Raw genomic sequence first — 23,183 nt, forward strand, 5'->3', positions numbered from 1 at the left:
ATTAAAGCTATATGTGTTTCCCTTCTGGTTCACTCTGTTTCTGAAACCCTGTTTGTGTGTGTGGTTGGCTTTTTTTAACAAGACCAGTAATAATTGCTTTAAAATATGGCCAGAGCCAAACAAAGGCTCTGCAGATAAACCCACATGTACTTAAGGCACTTTATTCTAATGATTTGGAGAAGCTTTACAATTTTCTTTCTAATTAACCTATCAATAGTGATGTTACTTAAACATTCCTTAGGAATATTATCTTCCCATTATTGCCAGAAAACATGTTGCCCAATTTTATAGCTCAGTTGTTCTTACACATGGATGGAGCATCTGAATTAACTTGAACTGAAGCAGATTTTGTAAAGAAACACTTTCCATACACACAAACTACTTTCATGATTGCATTTAAATCATTAATATTCAGATTTCAAAGTATTAAGGGGTTGAAGCATTCAGTGTTTACTTTGTGCTTGCACATTGTAAGAATATAATAGAGGAGCGTTCTGCTTACCAAGTGGCATTGGGTTAGGAGGAGAACCAGTGGGCTTGGGTAGGTATTTATCCCAAACATGGAAACGCAGCAAGGGTCATATTCTTCAGGAAGAAAAATACAACACAAAGCCAATGTGAATAAAATTTCCAGATTCATAGCTGCAAAGAACATGAATTTCTTCAGAATAAATTCAGCTTGGACAGCAGCCAGGCAAACTTCCCAGGCTGTCTTGCCAACACCCTTCATCCTTCATCTGCTGAGAACATCTGGAGGACACAGAGGTAAATCACTCCTGCTTTGTAGTCTTTGCTGAAGACCTCCAGGAAGGTTAAAAAGCAGAGCTGATGCCAGCCTGGGGAGTGTCCCACATGCAGGGCTTGCCTGTTGGGACCGGGAAAGGGTACATGTGTCCTATGTTTAGAGAAACATCAAGAACTGGAAAAAAAGAGGTCTACTGCCTGATGAGAATGTGGAGATGGCTGAAATATTCAGTGTGTTCTTTGTATTAGTCTCCATTGAGATGTTCACAAAAACATCAGCAAAGAAATTAGTATAAATCAGAATAAAGAGAAAACTGCTTAAAGCAGACTTAGATTCAAGTTTGCAGAACCTGCTGATGTTCATGTATGCTCAATGACTAAGGCAAGTAAATTTATAGACTATTAGTAATTATGTCCAAGAATTCATGGAGGACAAGAGAGTTCGACCAGAGAAAGCAAAACAATTACCCTATTTTTAAAGCCAAATAAAAAAAATTCCTTTAAGTTTTGTGCTCAGAAACAATCTGTGACAAGTTACCAAAAAGTTGAGAAAGTTCACTGGCATGTGAATTGTGGAAAGCAAATCTTGTCACACCAGTTTAATTTTCCTTTCTTATGTCTGATTTTCATTCTTATTTCTAAATAAGAAAAGGAAAAAGGGGGAGGAGAATGTACAATCTTCCTTTCACCTTTTAACACTACCTTCTATGAAATTCACATTTAAAGGTAGAGGCCCTAGGTGGAATCCCTTTTAACGAGGTTACTGTCAGTAATTCCTCTCAAAGGTTGCTCTGAATGATTTGCTCCTTAATAGTAATTACAAATGTAGTTCTGAGGTGTCTGGGATGAAACCAACTCAGTTCAATATTCCATTATTAATTGAAGATCTACTGATAAAAAATAAAATAGAATTTGCTGATGCCAGTATGTCACTATTCACAGGGAGTTTAAAAAGACTTTGAGAAACAGACAGTTTCAAAATAAAAATTTTGTACTAAAGCAGTCAATCTGACAAAATTCACAGAGGTGCACAGTACTCAGTTTAGGGCAGAGAAATCAGATGCACAATGATAAATGTGAGATAACTGCTCAGAATCCAAACTGACCACGGGTTGCAAATCTGATGTGTTACAAAAAGGCAAAGAATTTGTTCTGTGAACATGATTAGTAAATGTGGAAAGAATGTTTTCATTTTGATCTGTTCTACCTACCTTCCCACTTTCATAATATCTTCAGTTTGGGCACTGTGAACAGACATGGAAGGATCCAGAGGAGAAGTGTAGAGAAATGCTCTGTGGTATAAACTACAGGAATCATCTTTTGATCCTAAAAACAGAAATGAGGATCCCATGCAACAGACATGATTTTGTTTTTCAAATCACCTCTGGCCTCACCTAGGTGTTTCTCCAATATGTGGATATATCTAATATCCTCTTTAAAAGTCATTGGATTTAGAAAAGACAGAAATAACTCCACAAATATAAAAATTTATTCCAGAATAGAAAAGTTGAGGGAGAAAGCATATTTGAATGCCTGGACAAGGAGAGCCCATACAGCAGGGTTTTGTCCCATATGAGCCATAAGAAAATCTACATCATGGAGGGAAAGGAAGAGAAGATTATCAAGGTTTAACTGCAGGAGAAAAACCAAGAATTGTTTCTTATTGACACATGGGGAACATCTCCTCAGCCAAGGTTTTCTCTTTTGTATGAATTTCCAAACATGAGTGCAAAGTCTTATTGAAGCTTTTCTCAAGGTAAGAGTGTTGACAACTTTTCCTTGCTGTTTTCTCATCTAATCAAAGCTGGGCTTGTGCTGCAAAGGCAGAATAATTCAGCTGCACATCAGTCAGCCACAAGACACAAAAGCAAGGAGCACAATTAACCCACTGCTCCTGCAACTATTCATTATAGCTCTGGTCTCACCCTTTCTGATGTAGATTTCAGAGCACCTCATTTTTGCCATCCTGTTTCTGTCCCCTCCTTCAGTCACATAATCAAGCTGCTAGCCTGTTTTTAAGCTTTCTCAGGTTATTTGCACATAATATTTCAGAAGAAAAGGAAATATCAAATCAACTACAATATTTTATAATGAAAGAAAATACCAAATGAGCCACGTGCTGCCTACAGAGAGAAAAATTGTGAATTCACAGAAATACAGAAAAGGTTACATTAATACAAGATAGTTCCTGCATAGTGACCAGTGAAAACAGAAGGAAGGCAAACAGCAAGGGAAAAATGTGACATTAACTTAACCTTTTTACATATTAAACTGTATTAAAATCTTTCTGTCTGTCTGCTCTGGAGTGCAGAGGATTTTATTTGCAGGACTGCACATTCCCAAGCAGCTTTCAGTACTAATTTTAAAAGCTATTCATCAAGGAGTGTTAAAAACACCTCTTTTATTTGATCTAATCTGGCACTTATTTCAAGACATGCTAATAAAAACATTTTAAATACCTTCTGCAAAATATGGTCTACCCAGGCAATGTTCCACAAAAAAAAAAAGAAGAATTATCCTCAAGCATTCTGAATATCTGACTTTACTTTTACAGGACATCTATGGGGTTTAATTGTTTCATGATATTTAGAAACAGGTTTTCCCAAAATCATTGGATTTTTTTCTATATTTGGCCTGACTAATATCCTTGAGGGGATGCTACAAATCCATTTTCTGTCTGTGTTACAGGAGTGGTAACACAGATTTTTCTCTTTTTGCTCCAAGAGTGTGAACCAACAGCATTCTCCAAAAGTCTGGGGGATGCAGAGAGCCCTGTATGGCCTGGCCTGGGGGAGATCTCACCATGATCCTGAGAGCATCTGTGTTGTGTCTCAGTGTGGCCTGAAGGCTGCCAGAAATATTTTAAATTTTGCACAGCTTGGTACAACCAAATGAATTTTTTTTAGAGAGAAAATCAACTGAGGAAGAAATTTGCACTGCAAAAATAATCCTGCACAAAATAATTCTGATTTTTTTCCCTGCCACTGTTAATATAGCAGCATTTACAAAGTGTAATAGCAAAGCTGATAGGTTTTATTTGGATCATTGGCCTTTCAGTTACACAAAGTATCAGCATAGATTGAATACAGGATCCTGGGATGATGGAGCTCCTATTGACAAATATGAAATCTATGAATTCCTATTGAGAAACACTGTCATAGTACTTCTATTAGCATTCTTTCTGTCTCTGAACAAAAGCACTAGATAACTTCTTGACATCCTTTCTAGTTTTCTTTGATGCTACGGGTTGTATTGACATTTCATATTGTGCACATTTATTTGGTAAATATTATATTTCAAACTCAGGAAAGAAGGAAAACCTCTGAAGGATTAGACTTTGAGCTGACAGAAGTACAACTGTAGCAAAGAAAGCATTCAAAATAGAAGATATTTCAATGTCCAAGGCCAGCTAAGAGCTGGTTTTGTTAAGACAGTCTTGTAAGAGGGAAAGAAAGTGTGTGTCACCTTGAAGTCTGTATCATCTCTTGTCACAGACACATTTTATGAAAAATCCTTTCCTTAGGATTTTTTCTCCTGAGAAGCTGAGAGGCCTCAGGAACAAAATGCAAGCAATGATTATCTGCTGCTGTGGAATGCAACAGGTGCATCTTTGATTGGTCTATGTTGATTATTTCTAATTAATGGCCAATCACAGTCCAGCTGTCTTGGACTCTCTGTCCAAGACACAAGCTTTTGTTATCATTCTTTCTTTTTCTATTCTTATCTAGCCTTCTGATGAAATCCTTTCTTCTATTCTTTTAGTATAGTTTTCATATAATATATATCATAAAGTAATAAATCAAGCCTTCTGAAACACGGAGTCAGATCCTCATCTCTTCCCTCAGCCTAAGACCCCTGCGAACACTGTCACAATCTCTTGCCCAGCATGTGTAGGGATTGTTGTTTTAGTGTGGTGGAAACCCTGTGAGGAAGCTGTGTGTGCACAGTGAGGCAGGTAAGATCCTGCTGAACAAATGTGTTCCTCTGGCACTGACAGATGAGTGTGCTGACCCACTCACTGGGACCCTCCTGCCCTGCTCTTGGCTGCCATCACCTGGACCTGCCCCTCCACCAGCCCCTGGAGATCATCCCTGCTCCTGGGTTCACTCAGGCTGCCCTTCCAAGGGGGCTGGGAGGCTTCTGCAAGGCACAGATCCCAAAGCTGTGGTGCTGCTCACAGGAGGCTCAGGTGTCACCTCTCTGTGTGCTGGCTCCAGGCTCTCTCCAAGGGATCTCACAGCACAGCAGGATGTGCAGTGCTGCTCCCTACACTGCTCTGAGCTGTGCTGACCAGGCACAGCAGAAAGCAACCGCTCCCCTGCTGAAGGAGACGGCTTCCAGCATGGAGAGCCAGCCAAAACCAAAACATGCAGGCTGGAGGCAAAGCCAAGCAAGCTGGGGTGGATGGGATGTGCAGACATCAGTGCCACATTTAACTGCTGTAGAAATAGAGCAGAAAAATAATGATGAAGCCAACTCTAACTGGAAATCTGGCCAGGAGATGAGTGGCAGAAATCCATAATCAGAACCCTGGAGTCAGCTGCTCTAACTAGACAGTTCAGCCACAGGCTGTGCTTACTCCCAGCAATAAGCTCCTGTGGTAAATAGTTCAAAGCCTGCTCTTTGAACCCCAGCAAACCTGCTTGTCCTGTGTCATAGCACTAACCTTTCTTTGTTTAACAGTGTGCTGCATAACGACTCTTAATTCGGTGTGAAACTTTACTACCGAGGTTTGGAAATTCAAATGATGGAAATTTCTGTTTGTGCTTTGAACCTCTCTTTTCTCTATGAAAACAGCAAGTGCAACAAAGTTCTTCTCAGGCTCACCCAACACTGCATGTTACAGAGCAGCAGGGATAATGTTCCAGTGATTCCACCACGTCAAGCAATTCAACAAAGCCTCTTATGTGCAGAAGATGTGAGCAAGTTACAAAGGCATTGCACTGATTTCAGCAGAAGACAAGCAGCATTTGATATACCATATTCAGAACCCACTTTGGAGGTTATTTGATCTGCCAGTAATATTCCTCAGATAGACAGGAACAAATTTTCCTTCATGTGTCTGTCTGTCATTCAAGTAACCTGTGATCCATTGAATATGTCTCTTCCTGAAACACTCATTTTACTGCAATTCTGTCTGACTCAATATTCTTCTTACCTGACAGGTAGGAGATCAAATAATTGAAATCAATGGAGAAAGCACAAGGGACATGACACATGCCAGAGCAATAGAGCTAATCAAGTCTGGTGGCAGGAGAGTGCGACTGCTGTTGAAACGTGGGACAGGCCAGGTCCCAGAATATGGTGGGTTTTCATCTTTATATTTTATATGTGCATGACTCTATACAAATTAACTAAAATGTTTCTGAATTAAGTAACAATTGCAGATATTTATATATTGTAATTTCCTGGAGCACATTAAGTATTGCCTTAAGTGCTTACCTGTGATGGGGTGGATTTACTCACATGTGTGTACATCGATGTCATCTGCTGCCCTCCCAACACAGGCAGTGGCTTCTAAGATGTGCATTGGAGGAAGCACTACAAACCTCCTAGGGGACATCTCTGAGTGTGCTGGGAGTTGCTGATTTGCCCATAAACTCTCCTTTTCTTCCTTTATTGGAATTTCTTCCTTATTGGTACTTCTCTGCACATTTTGAGTCACAGCAGATGATCTTGTTGCCATGCAATTGAGTGGCTCAGGTTGGAGCTCTAAGCATTGTCAAGAATGTACTCCTTTCTTTGACAACTTCACCCATTGTATTCTCTCTGACAAAATACATGCATGATCAATTAGAAGTCAGTTATTAATTTAAAACATGAGATTTTGCTCATTGTGGTGGGAAAACAGGATCCATTCTTCTTATATTTTGCTTCAGAGAGATTTCTGGGACTTTTTAAATATTTCAAAAAGTATGAGTCATTTAGACAATATAGAAACCTTATTTCATAACTGAAATGACAAAAATTAAAAAGAAATTATCCAAAGGTAATTTCAAATATGAAGAGATTAAAAAAAAAAAAAAAACAAACTGAAATCAGGGCTTACTGTATAGTATGGTATAACAATTTCATGTATTTTCATAAGTTCTATGATGTGCACCCCTGGGCCTAAAATCTCTCAGGAAAAGGGCTACTTTTTAATGAAAAGTCCTTATCTTCTTTATGCTATGAGGTTCAAAACTCTATTAAACTTTTTTACTTTTCCTTTTAAAGTTCCAGAATGCCTTCCCATTAGAATCAGAAATTACAGTCACATAAAAATTCAAATACTTAGGCTTAACTATAGGTTCAGGTGAGCCTTTGTTGCCAACATAAATTCAATACCTCTGTTAAAGTCAGCTGCACTCAAAGTCAATCCTTTCCCAGTTGTCAATACACAAGGTAATTGCACTATTTTCTTCTCTAAACAAGAGCTAATTCTATGGCTAAACCAATACTCAGGACACTGTGTGCTGCATTATTTACAGCTTTCAAGGGCTTCTGAATAAAGGCAGAAAAGATGGGCCTTGGCCCACCCATGTGGTAATAAAGTTAGTGATTTATACTTTTGGTGAGTAGAAACAAAGACAAAATGGCTTCCAGGGGCTCTGATAAAATCACACTAAGACATTTAATTTTAACTAGTGTGCAATCCTTTCAGAGAGACCTCAAACAGAAATTCACCCTCAAAACTGTTTTATGGGAGAGGTGCATCATTTTTAATGATGGAACAAACAAATGGTCAGGACTGATGCAGTGGCAGTAATCCTTCTCAGACAGCAGAACCCTACACCAGCAGTCCTCTGCTTCTTCAGAAAACATTCTAAGGTAGGCCCAAGAGGCTACAATGAGCAAAGAATCACCTGCAGTTCAGACCCATTCCAAATCTGAATTTCTTAAGGTCCCAGTTCCAAATGGCACTTAAATCCAAAATAAATTTCCATTATTTATATAGCCTTATAAAATTGTACATTATTCCCGTTAAAAACATATTTTAAAAAACTTTAAAATATTATTTTAAAACAACCCAAAACACAAATACAAAAAAAACCTTCAGTGTAAGTATCATTGATTTAGGAAAACAAATCTTCCAAAATGTCCACAGAAGATGATGAGTAGAAAATGCATATAAACCACTAAAAATTGAGACACAGCTTTTAGTGCTAAGAGAAATCAACAAGGTTCACAGTGTTGTTTAAAGCCAAGCTTGCCATTTGGGAAGGCATTTGGAATATTTAGCATTAGTTGTTTAAAAATGCAGATTACTGAGACATAAACCTTGCTACAAAGAAAATTCATCAAATAAATGCTTTTTAGTCAGACCATTTTTCAAACTGCATCTCCAGATTACAGCTTTAGAAAGGAGGAGAACTAAATAGCTGAGCTTGAATGGCTTTTTCCTGCTGCACTGAAAAAGGAGTAAAAGTGTTCAGGAGTTACTTCATAGTGTACAAACAACTTGCAGAAAGCATCAGAGCAAAGGAAAACATCTGCACATCTGCAGTTCTTAATCTGTGAATTGTATCCAGTCTGGAGGGGGAATGGAAGCAAAATGAGAAGATGCCTGTTGAAATTAACTGAGATAATGAAAGTCCTCCCTAGGTCATTTCCCAAAGGTGTGAGAAGTAGTCTAAGAACAAACAGAAGGTGAACTTAAATTCCAACAGCAGCCTGCCTAGGAAGTTAAAAACAGAAATTAACAAGCAGAACCAATTAAAATGGGAGCCCAGGTCTCAAGCAGGCCACATTTCAAGGTGAAGTCATCATGATGCAAAGAACACCTGTCAGAGACCCCCAGAAACATCTTTTGCAAATGTAAAACTGAATGCAGAGAAGATTGTGACTGTAGGCTTGAGGACAAAGTGGTCCTGAGGACAGCAGACAGTCAATATTTAGTAACTCCCTCTTCCTTCAACCAGAATTTCACAGCTGAGTTGTAACAAGACTAATTGGAGCTCTTTTTACTGAAATAATCAGAGGGTATTTTAAGCAATTACAATATAAGAAACATTTCTTATACTCATTAGAGTCCAGCTGTGGAGAGCATCAGTAGGAAATAAGACTTGGTTGAGTATGAAAATGCAAGGCTGGAGGACAGAGCTGGTGTTGGGACTGCAGTGGTGGTGTGCAGCAGAAGCCTAGGGATAAATCTGATAACACAAGTGTACCAAGGTCCTCTCCTGGAAATTCTCTCTCAAGTCCCTGACAGGCAAAATGGTCAGGGACTTCCTAAGCCAAGTTTAGTAATGCTGTGCTTTCCAACAGCAGCAACACTGATTCACAGCACTAAAAAGGAGAAAACTTCTTTAGAGCTACCCAAACCAGCCAGCCAAGACTGCCACATTATTGTCTTTAGCCTTCAATTTGTTGATTTTCCTTGTGTTTTAAACTCCAGTGCAATGTTTCTGTTAGTACAAAATATGGTGGTATGTACTTATGTGCAAAAAATGTCAATGTTTAAATGATTCTGTGATTGACATCTGTAAAAGCAGTGTTAAGGAAAATTCATCAATAATAAGAAAGTGATTTGTGAAAGAAAAGGATGTGTACTGAAAAGAAGAAAGCACTTAGTGAAGAAACAAAGAATGAGCTGCTGAGAGAGTGTAAATCTGAATGAGTTATGTCAGTTTATACTGCCTGGAAATTTGTCCATTTCCAATCTTGAAAAATTCTGGCTGAGCTGAAGCACTCTTCAAACCTAGGGTAAGAAATAAAGTGTGCTGTGAATGCATCATTTACCTCCATTCCAGCTGCTGATTTTGCTTGAAAACAAATGCCAGGGATCCCAGCCCATTCCAGAGGCAGCAATCCCCTTGTAGCAGGCACAGAATGTAAGCCAAGGAGCTCAGATATGATTAATGCTCCAAAACTACAGCTGATTTTACAGCAGGCTGCAACAAAAGAAGTGTTGAAAACAGGTGTTTTATCACCCAGCATCTCAGAACATGTTTGCTGAGGATAAGGATAGCCAGAGGAGCTGTGCTTCCATGGGAGGTGAATTATCACAGCTCATCCTAACCCGAAGAGCATGAGCATCATGTTTCATAGGAAACAGTCTGCCAGCTGAGTGCTCCAGAGAACCAAGTCATAGCAAGAAATCATATTAATGTGCAAGAAAGCCTAGAAGTAGTGCTGGGAGTCCTGATCCCAAAAAGCACCTAATGCCTGGGAAGTCTGCCTGCAGAGAGTGTGAGGTTTCATTCATGTCACAGGACACGAAACCCAGAGTCATCACTGCAGAACTGAGCGCTTCTCCCACCAGCATTAAAAACAATTTGAATGAAGTGATGGATCAAGACATTTCTTGAAGTGGCTGCCTAATTTCCCATGTGTGCACCTACCTAAGGGGTCACTGACTTCAGCAGGAGCTGCTGAGTGTGCAGCAGCTCTAAAAATCTGCCTGTTTACACTGTGGGAGCCTCATTACAGATGGTTAAATGTTTCAGGCCTTAGCCAGAGCTGTAGAAACATCGTGAGAAGATGCAGAGCCAAACACTGGGACAGAGCACCATCCTCAAAGGCAAAATGCAGGAAAGCTGTCCACAGAATCCCAAAATGGTAATGTTCAAGAGGAAGTAAAGCTGACAAATCAGTGTCTCTTTCCAGCTGTGAGTTCTGCAAGAAGCAAGTTACATCTAATGATTGATCAGCCCTAGAAAACTCCAGTTTTTGTGGGAACATAGTCCTTCCTCTGGATGTCTTTGGAGGAAGTTCCATAGGAAAGCCTGTGGTGTTTCACTCTCAGTCCCAGCAGTCCTGGCAGCTTGTTTTTTCTGGCTTACTGCTCTTGGCCTTTCCTGACTGGAGATTTTATTACTCACAGTGCATTAAAATATGTAAGTTTCTAGAAGTTCCTGAAAGCAATGAGTCTTATAATGAAATGTAAATGTGGAGAAGGCTGAGGCAGGTTAGCACCTGTAGGTGGATTCCATCCCTCCAATAAGGAATAAGCCCCTGCCCCAGTTTCTTTCTGTCTGGTAGTGCAGAGGGAGAAAAAAACACTGAATTTCACCTGTAAGGAATATCTAAACTATGAATAAAAAATCTAATTTGTTTCCATTCCTACTTCTAGGACTACAAAATCAGGTTTGATATAAGGTTTCTATTAAGTTTCACTTTGTTTAAGTTGCTTAAGAGCTCTTGTGGGAAGTTATAAATTTTAGAGTCCCCAGCCCATTTACACTGAGCTTTTGGAAAACTTTTCCATTGCCCTATCTTGGACATCTGGATCTGGCCCTGAGCATTCTAGGTCACACTGTGATGTGACACTAACAGATACACAGAGCTGTGGGAACTGTAATCACTGAGGTTTGGAGAACAAGGAATCTGCATTGTGAGCTGATGGTTGGTGCTTTATGGATCTGCACAATGATGGTGCCTTTCCCTCTCTTCCCCTGCTTTGTTTGGCTTTCTTAGAAGACATGTCCTGGGGGTGCACTGTGTATTTTTGGAATCTCTGTTTCTTCACACAGTGCCAAATTGTGTACAGAGCCCATGGGTTCATTACATACAAGTGTTTTACAGAACTAGAGTTTAGATTCAGTTTGGGGCTGTTTAAGGGAGGAAGATTAAAATGTCAGTTTATGCAAATTGCTGGTTAAGAGATAAAAGCCACAAGTTATTTAGCAATAAGTCATTTTAAAAGAAATTTTGAAGAAACTCTCATCTCCTGCTTCAGCACCACCCCAGCAAAAAAATCCCCAAAAATGTCAGAGTTGATACCAATACAAGGATTTTTCATACAAGTAAATTGGCGCAGTTCTTAAATGCATTAAACCCTTTGCTTTTGATTTGTTATGACTCCTTCAGGAAGCACCTCAAGATGTACTCCATATCCATAGACCAGGTGAATCTATGTCCTCAATATATATGTACAGTAGTTTCAATAATCCACTAATATTTAGACTTACAGCATGCCTGTTTGTCTTAGCTTTACAGAAATACTTCTTTCCTGTTACATATAAGCTTTTCTCTCAGTTGTTCTAAACTTACTAAGAATTCTCTGCTCTAACAATAGTAAAAATGTCTGTATGTCACTGGTTCTGTTAATTCTAATGATTGGTCCTAGGCTGTTCCTCCCCTTCCTTTAGGAATGGTTCCTTCCAGTCTCTCCATGTGCATGAAAAGTGACAAGCATGGGTCCCCATATTTCTACTTATTGGGCCACCCTAAAGACACGGTTTGTAAACTCTGCATGTGTATTATCTTTCTAATAAATTTGTTTCTCACAACTGTTTAGAGAGTATTTTCCAGCTGCTTCTTACATGCTAGCTCACTTAATAGTTTCTACAAGTATTCAACTTTTCTTTCATTAATGATTATCTAAGACATCACAGCAGCTATGCATTCTACAAATGTATTTTTAATATCCTAAATAATGAGTTTTGCATGTCATACTGCTGCTAGTGCATAGTTCTGCTATATTTCCATTTTTTTCTCATGACAAAAATTTATCTTCTGAATATGCCTTTTCAGGTAGAAAATCTTGAACTTCTGAGTTTAACCTGTAATTTTCCTCATTTTTATGGCACTTGGCTTGCAAAAATATTAACAAAATGAAGGTGGAAATTAGGTGCTGATCTCAAACAATATTTGTATGCAGCCTCTTAAAGCAATAACAAATGTAAAATTGAACACATTTTGAAATGTGCTGTAAGGCAATAGTCATTTATTAAACCCTGTGGTTATGCTGAATTTACACAAAGGTCTTTGCTCTCAATTTCCAGCAATTTTCTTCAGAGAATCAGATCCAACTGCACAGATTGTTTAGATGCATCCAATTTGTAATACAGAGTCAGGGCCCAGATATGATACCTGGAAAGCAATGGAAAAGAAAAGCTTATTTTTTCTATTTTCCCATTGATTGCTGTCATCACAGCAAAGAGCAGTGTCCAGATGCATCCAGCTCTGCCTGCTGCTGACTTTGCACAGTGCAGAACATTTGCTGCAATTGCAAGAACAGTCTCACACATGGGAGCAGACAGATTGGAAATAGAAAGGGAGCAATATCAGAGATGTTCTTCCAGCCTTTGAGCTTCAAGCAGCTCCTCCAGTGTGATGCTCACAGAATTTCTGTCCCTAGCAAAACTAAACTGGGTTTAAGTTATCAGTCTTGAGCATGCAGATCCAGGTAACCTAACCAGTGTGATTCCAGTTGGAGTTTATTTCCAGTCTGTGTTGATAAATAAGATTTTTTTTGAACACAGACACATCCATATGCTTTGCTGCTGCAGAGCTGGACACATCTAGAGGCTATTTGGAAATGTTCCCATGTATTTCAAGTGTGTATGTCACCATCAGAGACCTCCTAGCTGCAAAGTTCCTGCATCATAGAGAAATGTAAATTCCACCATTCCTTGTATTCTCACCTTGCCTCTGTTTAGTTTTAAACTGAACATAGAGAGGTTAGATAGAGGTTAGAAATCCAGGCTGGCATTAAGGCCATTTCACAAGTCCCAGTGTTCAGCTCAATGAACTGCAGTTCAAACACAAATTCTACATATTTATACCCTCAAGTTTCTGGGCATCATCTTTATTTTTCCTCCTACAGAAAAACATACACAGGAAATAAGTATTTTTCCTGAAATAAGTAGAAACGTAAATACTCTATAAATATAGCTAAAGTTAGTTTTGCAGTCACCCAGCTGTGAATGGTTCTCATTTATTGGGCAGGAAATGTTGCAACAGAATTTTTTTCTCAGTATAATGTATCCAGAAAATCAGAACTACTTCAGTTCTGGTCAACACCAAAACTGAAATACTTGCTTGATAAAAAAGTGCTTGATAAAAAAGTGCTTGATAAAAAAAATGCCATGTGAAATGAAAATATGTTTGTTATAAAATGTTTCCATTTCAGGTATTTCTAGTGAAAGAGTTTGGAGGGGAAGAATTTTCCTAAAGAGCCCATTTTGATGAGGCTTATCCCAACCAAAAATGTGGCTGTGCTACCATTCATTAGATCCCTGAGCAAGGAGTTAAAATTCCTGAAGCAGAACAGATAAATTGACCATTCTAGTGTGCCTTAGGAGAGGCCCTACCATAACTTCATGGAGCAGTCTAAGACCTCATCTCACATGAAGGAATTGTTCCCTTTTGTATAAATAATCACTTCTGGAAGATGATCAGCAGCCTGACTGGAATTTAGACACAGCACGTGGGGGATGCAGGTGGTTTGAAAGGTTCCTGCAGATCCAGTGGCACCTGCCTGTGCTTCCTGCACCACGGGTTTGGTGGCCCTTTCTAGTGACCACTGCATTCATATTTGCAAAAAATAGATTAAAAATAGGGAGCTTATACTGTGGGGTGATTGTTTGAATATAGAATATAGTTATATCCTTCAGAAGATGCCAGTTTGCAGTCCACTACAAACTGATTTTTCTAGTTCTATTAGAATGTCTGAAGCTTTTACATTTTTCTAATAAATGGCTAAAGCACCTTGGCCTATACTTTGAAGCCAGATACTCCTATCTGTTCAGAGTACTGATCAGATAATCCAGTTCATCTCATTTTTAATGCTCATTTTATAAATCTCCAGAGCTGAGGTTGGGTGTTATTTGAAACTTGAACTGCCTCATATATCATTTATCTGATGTGAGTGCAAAAATCAATAGTCATTTTGGAAAAGTGCCCTTTCTGCCTGTGACCACCTTGGTGGAACTGCAAACATTCATTCATATTCCTGCTGCATTTCCAATACCACCTTCTTATTTCTAGCAATACCAACTTAATTTCAGGAACCTGTGGTGTGTAAAAAAAAAAAAAAAAAAAAAAGACTAACTAAATGAACCAATATACTGGTTAATAAAATTGGTCTAAAACCATCAGGCAATTTGAATAGGGGCTCCCAAAGGTTCTAGAATGTTTTATTGCTATGGGTATAAAACTATTCAAGGGCAAAAATTAATATTAAAACCTGCTTTACAAACATATCTTTAGTATTTAATAAATATGTAGCAGCTGGCAGAAAAGTAGAACATCCTTCTATTAAATAACAGTGGATGTGTATGTATAAGTGGGTGCATATAGGTATTTCTGTCTTATATAAAATTTCTGTTTCAAAAGATGTGCAGACCTTTATCCCTTGATATAGAAATAGAAAACACAGTCTTGAAAGAAAGAGGGACACATGAGATAACATTTTCAGTTTTCTGGCAATGACTTTGAGCTTCCAGGAAGGCAATACCTCACTTTTTAAATGCAAAAACACTGAATCCTAAACATTGCTTTGGCAATTACACTCCCAGTGGATTCAGACCAGTCTAGCTGAATAGTCTAACCCAGGCTTCCCCCATCTGTATAACAGGGATAGTAATATTTACTTACCTATCTCATGGGAGTGTTATGGGGATTAATTATTTAATGCTTGAGAAGCACTTTAAAGATTAAAATTCCTAGTTGACTACTCAGGATTATTACTAAAGCAGAACCTTGCTAATCCACACCAAAATTGGCAGTGTCCCCCCATATCTGAGCAAAGATTTATTAATAAGGTTGTTCAGCAAGTTCTCTTATAATTAAAGCTTCATTATTCTAATATAACATTCTGGAGTAGATTTACTAATATGGTGTAAAGTGTAGATAATTACAGCTAAACTCCAGTGAATAAAACAGATGAACAAACATTATCCTGGGTTTGGTTCACATAAACTGGCTAGCAGACTTCCCAAAGGGCAAAGTTCCACCCACAAATCTTTTCCTAACACTTATTTGTGGTGTTTGTGAGGTCCCCAGGACGAGGTGAGAGATGAGAATTTGGGTCCATGTTCTCAGAAGGCTGATTTATTATTTTATGATATTGTATTATATTAAAGAATGCTATACGAAAACTATACTAAAGAAAGACAAGGACACAGACAGAAGGTTTAACAAGAATGATTAATAAGAGACTCCTTAGAGTCTGACACAGCTGATGGTGATTGGTCATTAAATCAAAACAATTCACAAACATGCATCTGTTGGATAAACAATCTCCAGACCACATTCCAAAGCAGCCAAACACAGGAGAAGCAATCAGATAATTATTATTTACATTTTTCCCTGAGGCTTCTCAGCTTCCCAAGAGAAGAAATCCTGGCAAAGGGATTTTTCAGAAAATATCACGGTGACACTTACTTTCATGGCTCCCTGTATTTTCATCCAGTTGACAATACTGGAAATCAGTACCCAAAATAGAGAACCTGAGAGAACACAGCCATTCATCTGTCTCCACATCAGTTTTTGCTGTCCTCATGTAATCCAGACAAGTAGGTAAAACAGGAATTCAGTAACACTTCCTGTGTCTCTGCAGTTTGCCACAGGACTAAGTCCAGTCCTCTGCTGTTGCAGCGCAATATCCCAGGAAATCCTCTCCTCCTGTGGAGGCAACAGGAATATTCCTGTGTCTTGTGTCAAAGAACCTTGCCAGTGGCCTGACTCTGTGATGTTCAGGACTAAATTAAGCTAACAAGGCTCCTCATGGTCTCTCCTCACCGACATCAGAAATATGATGAGTCTAAGTGCTCACACAGAGAGTGACACAAAGAATTGTTATTCAAGCATTACGGAGGCAAAGGCAAGCTCTGTCCATAGAGGGACTGGCAGATGCCTTCTCTGTCCTCACTCCACCATCCCATGGTGCAGCTCCTGGCTGATGCTTTGTGGCCCAAACACAGGGAAAGGTAGGCAGAGGTCATGGCTTCTGCCAGATTTCTTAGAGCTCCTTATTCCTATCTTGGGGAAAAAAAAAAAAAAAAAAAAACAAACAGAAAATAAAATGTGCATTTTTTTTACTTTAACAATATGAGGTAACTGTGACTCTCCAACCAGTGCTTAACAAACACTACTAGAGAGTGTTGAATTTTGTTGAGGAAGAGCAACACAGATGTGCAACCCAGAATTTTGAACATCTGGATTTTCTAACAACATGTAGCCTGTGTTTACTTATTAGGAGCTGAATATTACAGTGTAAAATTAATTTTTTCATACACTTCCATCTCATCATAGAGTTTTCAGATAAATTTGTCTCAGCATTCCAAAGATATCAGATACTACAACAGCCCTGACAGCAGGTGTGGTCCCAGAGTCAGCTCTGCACCCTCATTGCCTAATAACCCCCAGGCTGAGGAGTTTGCTGAAGAGACACTGAACAGCTTCTGCAGCTTCTACCCTGAGCAGAGCAGGACCACTTATTCATGAGCTTTGGGACTGAGTTCAAACCAAGTGTTTTGCTTAAGATCCTGCTCTCACTGACTGAAAACCTCAGTGCCTACCAGCAACAACTTTCTAGGAGCATTTCATACACAGTCAAAGTGCTCCTCACTTATTAAGTAAATTTTATTTATTATCTACATGCTTTTAATAATAACAGCTATTTGTTGACCTGACTGAATGTGATGCCTACTGTTAACACCCATTTTAGCTGTGATAATTCATAATTTTAATATTTAACTTTAATTAAGTGTGTAATATCCAACTCCTAAATTATTCAGTCTCTGCAGAATGTTTTTCATTAATACCACACATTTTATTAACATATTTATGAACACCTTTTATGACTTAATGTGGCTTAATTCTATTAATAAAAACTAATTTGAAAGTCATTATCTTTTTTTAATTATACAGTAACTTCCAGTGTAGTTTTTCCCGCTCCAGCATAGCTCTGGGAAAGAACTGCTGAGGTTTCTCCAGTTCTACTCTGCTGCCTGACCACACAGGGAAAAATAAAACCTTCTTTATTGACAGGCTGAATATTGCCAGAGTAGTTCTGATCTGGTAAATATGTGAGATGCTCAGCACTTCAAAAAGGGCACCAAACCACCTGGAGGACTATTGAATAACAATGTGTGGTCAGAGCAGCATCACTCAGACTGGCACTTAAGCTGTCCACACATTAAATATTGACACCACAGAGAGGAGCTTCCTGTGGAGGGTGAAAGCCCCATGCAGGCTGCTGCTCTTCACTTGGCTCTTCCAGTATTAGTAATCCTGCAACATTTATGCAGATGGATTAAGCTGATTCAAGGAAAAATCTAATTTACCAAAGGTTACAACCTGTCCCTGGAGGAGAGGGTAACTGCAGTTCTTGTTAGTAAATCCCTTGGGGGGGGATTAGAGTGAAGGAACACTGCATGATTGGTGTTTATAAATATATATATGTATATGGTTTATTTTAGGACTATTTGGTTAAAATGGAAAGCAGGTATGTTGCCATTTTGGTTATTATTGCATATAATAATATAACAATATAGAAGCATATTATTAATAAGAAAATATATAAGGGAAGGAAGGAAGGAAGGAAGGAAGGAAGGAAGGAAGGAAGGAAGGAAGGAAGGAAGGAAGGAAGGAAGGAAGGAAGGAAGGTTTTAAGACATGACAGCCACCTCTCATGTCATTGTAGCTGAGCCAGTTATGCCCCATCAGAAGGGCTGAATAAGGTGAATGTCCTGATACCTTCCCCAGAGGGGTTTTGCAGCTGAGCTAGTTGTGTAAGGGAGGACATTGACATGATAAAAACTATTATCCCACCTAACAGGATCTGCTTCTTATCAGCCTCTTCTCCTATCTGGCTCAAAACCCAGCTTGTCCCTAAACAAAAGTTAATGCACACCTGCTTGGCTCCTGGGCTGTGACCTTGCACATCCTCAGCAAAGCACCAGCTGCTTTTGGAAATGGACAATTGTTTGTCATTAGCCATTAACATTTCAGTCTCTCACACTAAGTTAACTCTAATTGGTGATCACGATGCTTTAAATATTTAGTTGATAGGACTGTTTATTAGAATCATGTCTATAGAATAAACTAAATTGAGTCTTGGAATGAGAAGTAAACTGTGTACCCATAACATCTGGCCTTAAGATTCACAGCCAGAAGACTATTACAGTAAATTAGTAAACTGATTTACCACATTAATTTACCTGTTCCTGAAATACAACCTGCTCGTAGGTGTGGCTCCTTATTTTTTCCCCTCTCCCATCCTGTGCTTTGGATAGCTTTTTTCTGCACAGAAAAACGATCCTTTTTTATTCTTGCTATTGTAAAGGCAGTGTCAAAGTCTCAACCCTGTTGTAAGGTGTGAGGGATGTTGGAGAGAGCCAAAGGATGCAGAGCTTAGGCACTACTACAAAGTTGCAATGAATTGTTTATGGATGTGATTTATGTTTAAGGGGTGAGCAATGGCAGAGTAACCAGGAAAGGGCTAAAGCAGCACCCCACCCCAAGATATCCAAGACAATCCAGGCCACCTGCTCTCCATGGCAGAAAGTCTGAGTGTTTCTGAATTCATTAGTTATCTCCTGTGCCAGCCTGAAAGGTCTCAGGCCCCTTTCTTGAGTGGCCTGTGTTTTCTAAAAAGGACCTGGTGTGGGGTGATGGGTGTAGATCTCTGTGTTCATCCACTCAGCTTTGATCCACAGCCCCCAAAAGGGTTTCCATAAGGAACTCCCCTCCTTTGGTTGTGTACGTGTTCAACAGAAGAGCAGGCATCTATTTCCAGAGGTCTTTTGAGACACCTCTCTCTCTGACTCTGTGAGGCAATTAAATTATTATCTCAAGTGGTAAGAACAGTAAAATGCTGGTGAAACAGTGCCATAATTAAAGAACTGACTCAAGGAAAGGGATTTACTGATGATGCCCTGGGTATAATAATGTAGGATCAAAACCAGTGCAGAATAATAACAGGAACCCTCCAAGTCAGATCAGTTGCTTCCCATGTTTCTTGGTTAATCATATTTAAAGACTAAATTACATAACAAATTGAAAAGTGATTTCATACATAGTGCTTGCTACAGACTAAAGCCCACACAAATCAATGTATGTGGCTTTCCTGTTTCAAGAAAACATGCAGCATTTTCTAAAGAATTTTTAAACTTTTTTCCTTGCAATATAGTTTTCCCCTCTCTTACTGAAGTTTAAATTTTCCCTTTCTGTCTGTTCCCTTAGCTCCAATACCAAGTAAGATCATCTCCTGAGCTTCTGTAGATTTGGTCTTCCAAGCATAACTAACAATCTGCTCTTTCTGAAGTGTTGCAATAATTCTAAAATTAGGTCTTGGAACATGAAAGCATTTCTCTAACAAACCTCTAAGCAGAGGACAGAAAAGGTGATGAAAGTGAATTTTACCTGGGATGAAATCATTCAAAGTCTCATTAAATGGCCCTTGCAAGAACTTCATAAACACTGAGTCTGCTGCAAAAATATTTAGGGCATCTTCCATTTAATATCTAAGTAAAGTATACAATGGAAGATGGATATACTGAACCCAAAGGAACTAAATATTTGCTCATCAGTAATGACCAGGAACATGAAAAGAAGTAGTGTATCAATGGCACTAGGAGCTGAGCCAAGCAGGATGTAGAGCTGTGCTTCTCAGCCTTGGAATTGGTCAGTGGCTGAATTTTCTGGATGTAAAATTAAACATTTCAAGTTTACACAGGAGATTGAGGTGTTCATCACTTACACTACACTTGCATTCATATCTCTTCAGTTCTTGTGAACATCTGCAGAAGCCATGTCACCAATAGCTCCATGTAATAGGAATAGTGGCCACCTTTTCCAGTATTACACCAATGACAAAAACAAAAATGCACAATGACTTTGGGGACAGAAGAACTAGGTCTGGCATTGTTTCATACCACAAATATCAGTCTTTCTTAATGAATCATTCTGCTCTTTTGAAAATGGCAAGCACAAAATTTAGAAGTGAACGATGTCAGGATTTAGATGCATGTTTGGTTTCCTCTAATCTTTTATGACTTGTAAAATAACTCTGATTACCCTGAGCAACCATCCTCAAACTTTGGAAAAGCAAAAGTGCTAAGCCAAAAGAGCTAATTACTAAAAAGTAGAAAGATTCCATTCTTGAGCACAGCAACATTTAAAGTTATTTTTGTAAGGTGCTCTAAACATTCAGAGTCACCATGACATTGTCAAGTACAAACAGGCAAGTGATATAACAAATATGACTACATTAAGATAGAAAATTAGATTAGGTTTTCATTGTATGAGAAACAAGGTTTCAAAATACTAAGCTGATCACTCAACTGCAAGTGTGAGAAAGGAGAAGTAGTTCATAGGCTAAAATAACCAAGTATAACCTGGGTTAATTTTTATAAATATATATGGCATGTATCTAATTCCTATACATAGAGTTAACATTTTTCACCCATAGCACACTGCCATCATACCTTTGTAAAGCATAAGAGCAGTGCTAATGATGGAAAGGCATTCCCACCTGGATGTGCCCACAGTGACTGACCAAAGGAAGTGTCATATCCCAGCAGAGGACACCTCAACCCATTGGTGTTTGCTTCCAGGGCTGCTGGTGTCCAGGGATCTGGATGTGGATAAGTTCAGGGGAAGGGGAGACCAGGGAAGTGTAATTTTAAGCCAAGAAAAGTGCAATTTGTGAGAAAACATTTGCATAGCATATTGAATAATTAACAGGAATTACAATTTATAGCTATAAGTACAGGCAAGCTGCAAGGTGGGGGCAGAGCCCATTGCCACTCACTGTCTGAGAGAGGCTGGGGGAAAGGGTGGCATATTGTGTCACATTTCCATAAGGCTCACAGCTGAACAAAAAGTACCAAGGGCTCTTCTAACCATGAAATCTTCAGAGAATCATTTATTTCAGGAGACAAAGGGTGCTGTGTGTTTGGGTTGTGGAAGTGTCAGGATAAAAGATTAAAGATTCTTTATATATTCTGAAATATCCCTCCTCAGAGAGCATTAAAGAAAAGCTTCAGGAGACCAATGCAATCAGGAACATCAAAGACATGTCAAGCTATAATGAGAAAGACCCAAATGCCCTCCTGGTGCAGCACTGCCAACATTAGTGGATACTCACCAGGGGACAATTTGTCCCATTTTTGTTATTAGCAGCATCTGTAAGAACTGCTTGCCACCTCCTGGCAATACATAATTGCAGGCAAAAAAAAATGGGGGGAAAAAATAAAGCACCATATTTTTTATTCAATCAAGCCCTTTATGATTCTCTAGGAAAATAATTCTGGGAAGATATGAGAACAGCTGTTTAGACAGTTCAGAAAACACTTCATCCAGACTAATGAAAGTGTTCAAAGCTTTAATATATTGTACATTATTCATATAATTTGAAAATTAAAAAGGCTTTGAGATTTTATTACTTAAGTAATAAAATGTGATGTAATTTCTACTCTTACTACTAAATATTCAATAAATTAATATTAGTACTTTATGGATACTTATATGTGATGAAAAACCACACATCCTTGATAAATTACTAAACGATTATTGAAAATATTTTGATGCTAAGGGAGAACCTAGTCACAAATTGGAGGTCCATGGGCAGAGCTCTCCTCCCTGTTAGGACCAAAGCCAGGGTTCTTTTTCTCATGGCTCAGCCATCAGCAAGCACTGGATCCAGGCAGAACAGTTCAGACAGGAGCAATAGACTCATGAGAGCACTACCCTCATTTCCACTCCAGTGAATGTGTGAGAGCTGACAGAGCAAAACAAACAATTCATGTATGTGGCAGCTCTACTTCCAATAAAAACAAAACCCCTTTAGACAGAAAAGTTCTGTTCCTGATGTTTTCCCTGTGTCACTCTTGCCCCAGAATGGCCATGCTCATCTCCCACTTGTCCTCCCACACACTCAATCTTGTGTCTGTGGTGGTTCTTACTCAGTTAGCAATTTACTCCTTTGCTGGGGAGTTATGTGGAGCTGCTCGTAGGTGAGTCATTCTTGCACATCCCATGGAGAAGTGCCACCAACTTGTGTTACAGTAGCTTGTAGAAACTAAAAGCCACCCAGCAAACACCTACTAAATTACAGCAAATGAAATGCCATCACAGTGACAGATTATAGTGCTGCTCCCAGCTCGTTTGTCTTGTCTAAATTAGTAGGTCAAGGGAGATTTTCTCCCTTCAAAGAAAGAAGGCAGGCATCTATTAGCCTTCAGTGAGAGGTATACTTTTGAAAACCAATTTCTCTCACAGTAAGAATGTTATCAATGGTGACAAAGTCAGAAACAAATTCAAAACTATCTCTCTAGCAGTTGCAACTGAATGCAGTATTCTACACATCTGCTTGCAAGTTGTTTGGGCATTAGTGGTTCATGCTCTGTTAAACAAATATTGTTTTCAGTTCCTCATAGAGGTGAATGAAGAACAAAGTAAAATCACTGCTCTGTCCCTGGTTTGGTATGTTTACAAAATGCTTTGAGATGTGTTGGAATAACAGACAGTAAAAGTAGGTTATGTTCCCAATTAACTCAAAGGTTTTATAAAGAGCCTTAGACCAACAGAATAAAAAGTATTCAGAAATATTAATAACTCTCTCAAAAGTATAGCTAGAAACTGAGTATAATCATGAAAATAAATCACTCGTTTAACTGCTCTGCAGGATAAAATTTTACATTTTTCTCCTGTTTATATTTGCTATGGAGAAGCAATCATTTTAGTGCTGGTTGAACAATTTCAAATGAACCCTTATGGCTTGA

The 23,183-nt window shown here is 38.8% G+C and overlaps 1 protein-coding gene across 18 annotated transcripts in view; it reads left to right on the forward strand.

Annotated features, from left to right (window-relative positions):
- MAGI2 (membrane associated guanylate kinase, WW and PDZ domain containing 2) overlaps positions 1–23,183 on the forward strand; it is a 702,271-nt gene that overhangs the window by 672,866 nt on the left and 6,222 nt on the right. For 14 of the 18 annotated variants that reach the window (XM_074538808.1, XM_074538796.1, XM_074538803.1 and 11 more), the window contains one exon: positions 5,910–6,048. In XM_074538808.1, the coding sequence (XP_074394909.1) occupies positions 5,910–6,048 (139 nt within the window). Of the gene's footprint in view, positions 1–5,909; positions 6,049–11,535; positions 11,573–11,794; positions 11,906–23,183 lie in introns of all 18 variants that reach the window. The other 4 variants (XM_074538809.1, XM_074538812.1, XM_074538810.1 and 1 more) reach the window with 3 other exon arrangements.

The sequence above is a fragment of the Zonotrichia albicollis genome, chromosome 4 (genome assembly GCF_047830755.1).
Source record: "Zonotrichia albicollis isolate bZonAlb1 chromosome 4, bZonAlb1.hap1, whole genome shotgun sequence".
NCBI lineage: Eukaryota > Metazoa > Chordata > Aves > Passeriformes > Passerellidae > Zonotrichia > Zonotrichia albicollis.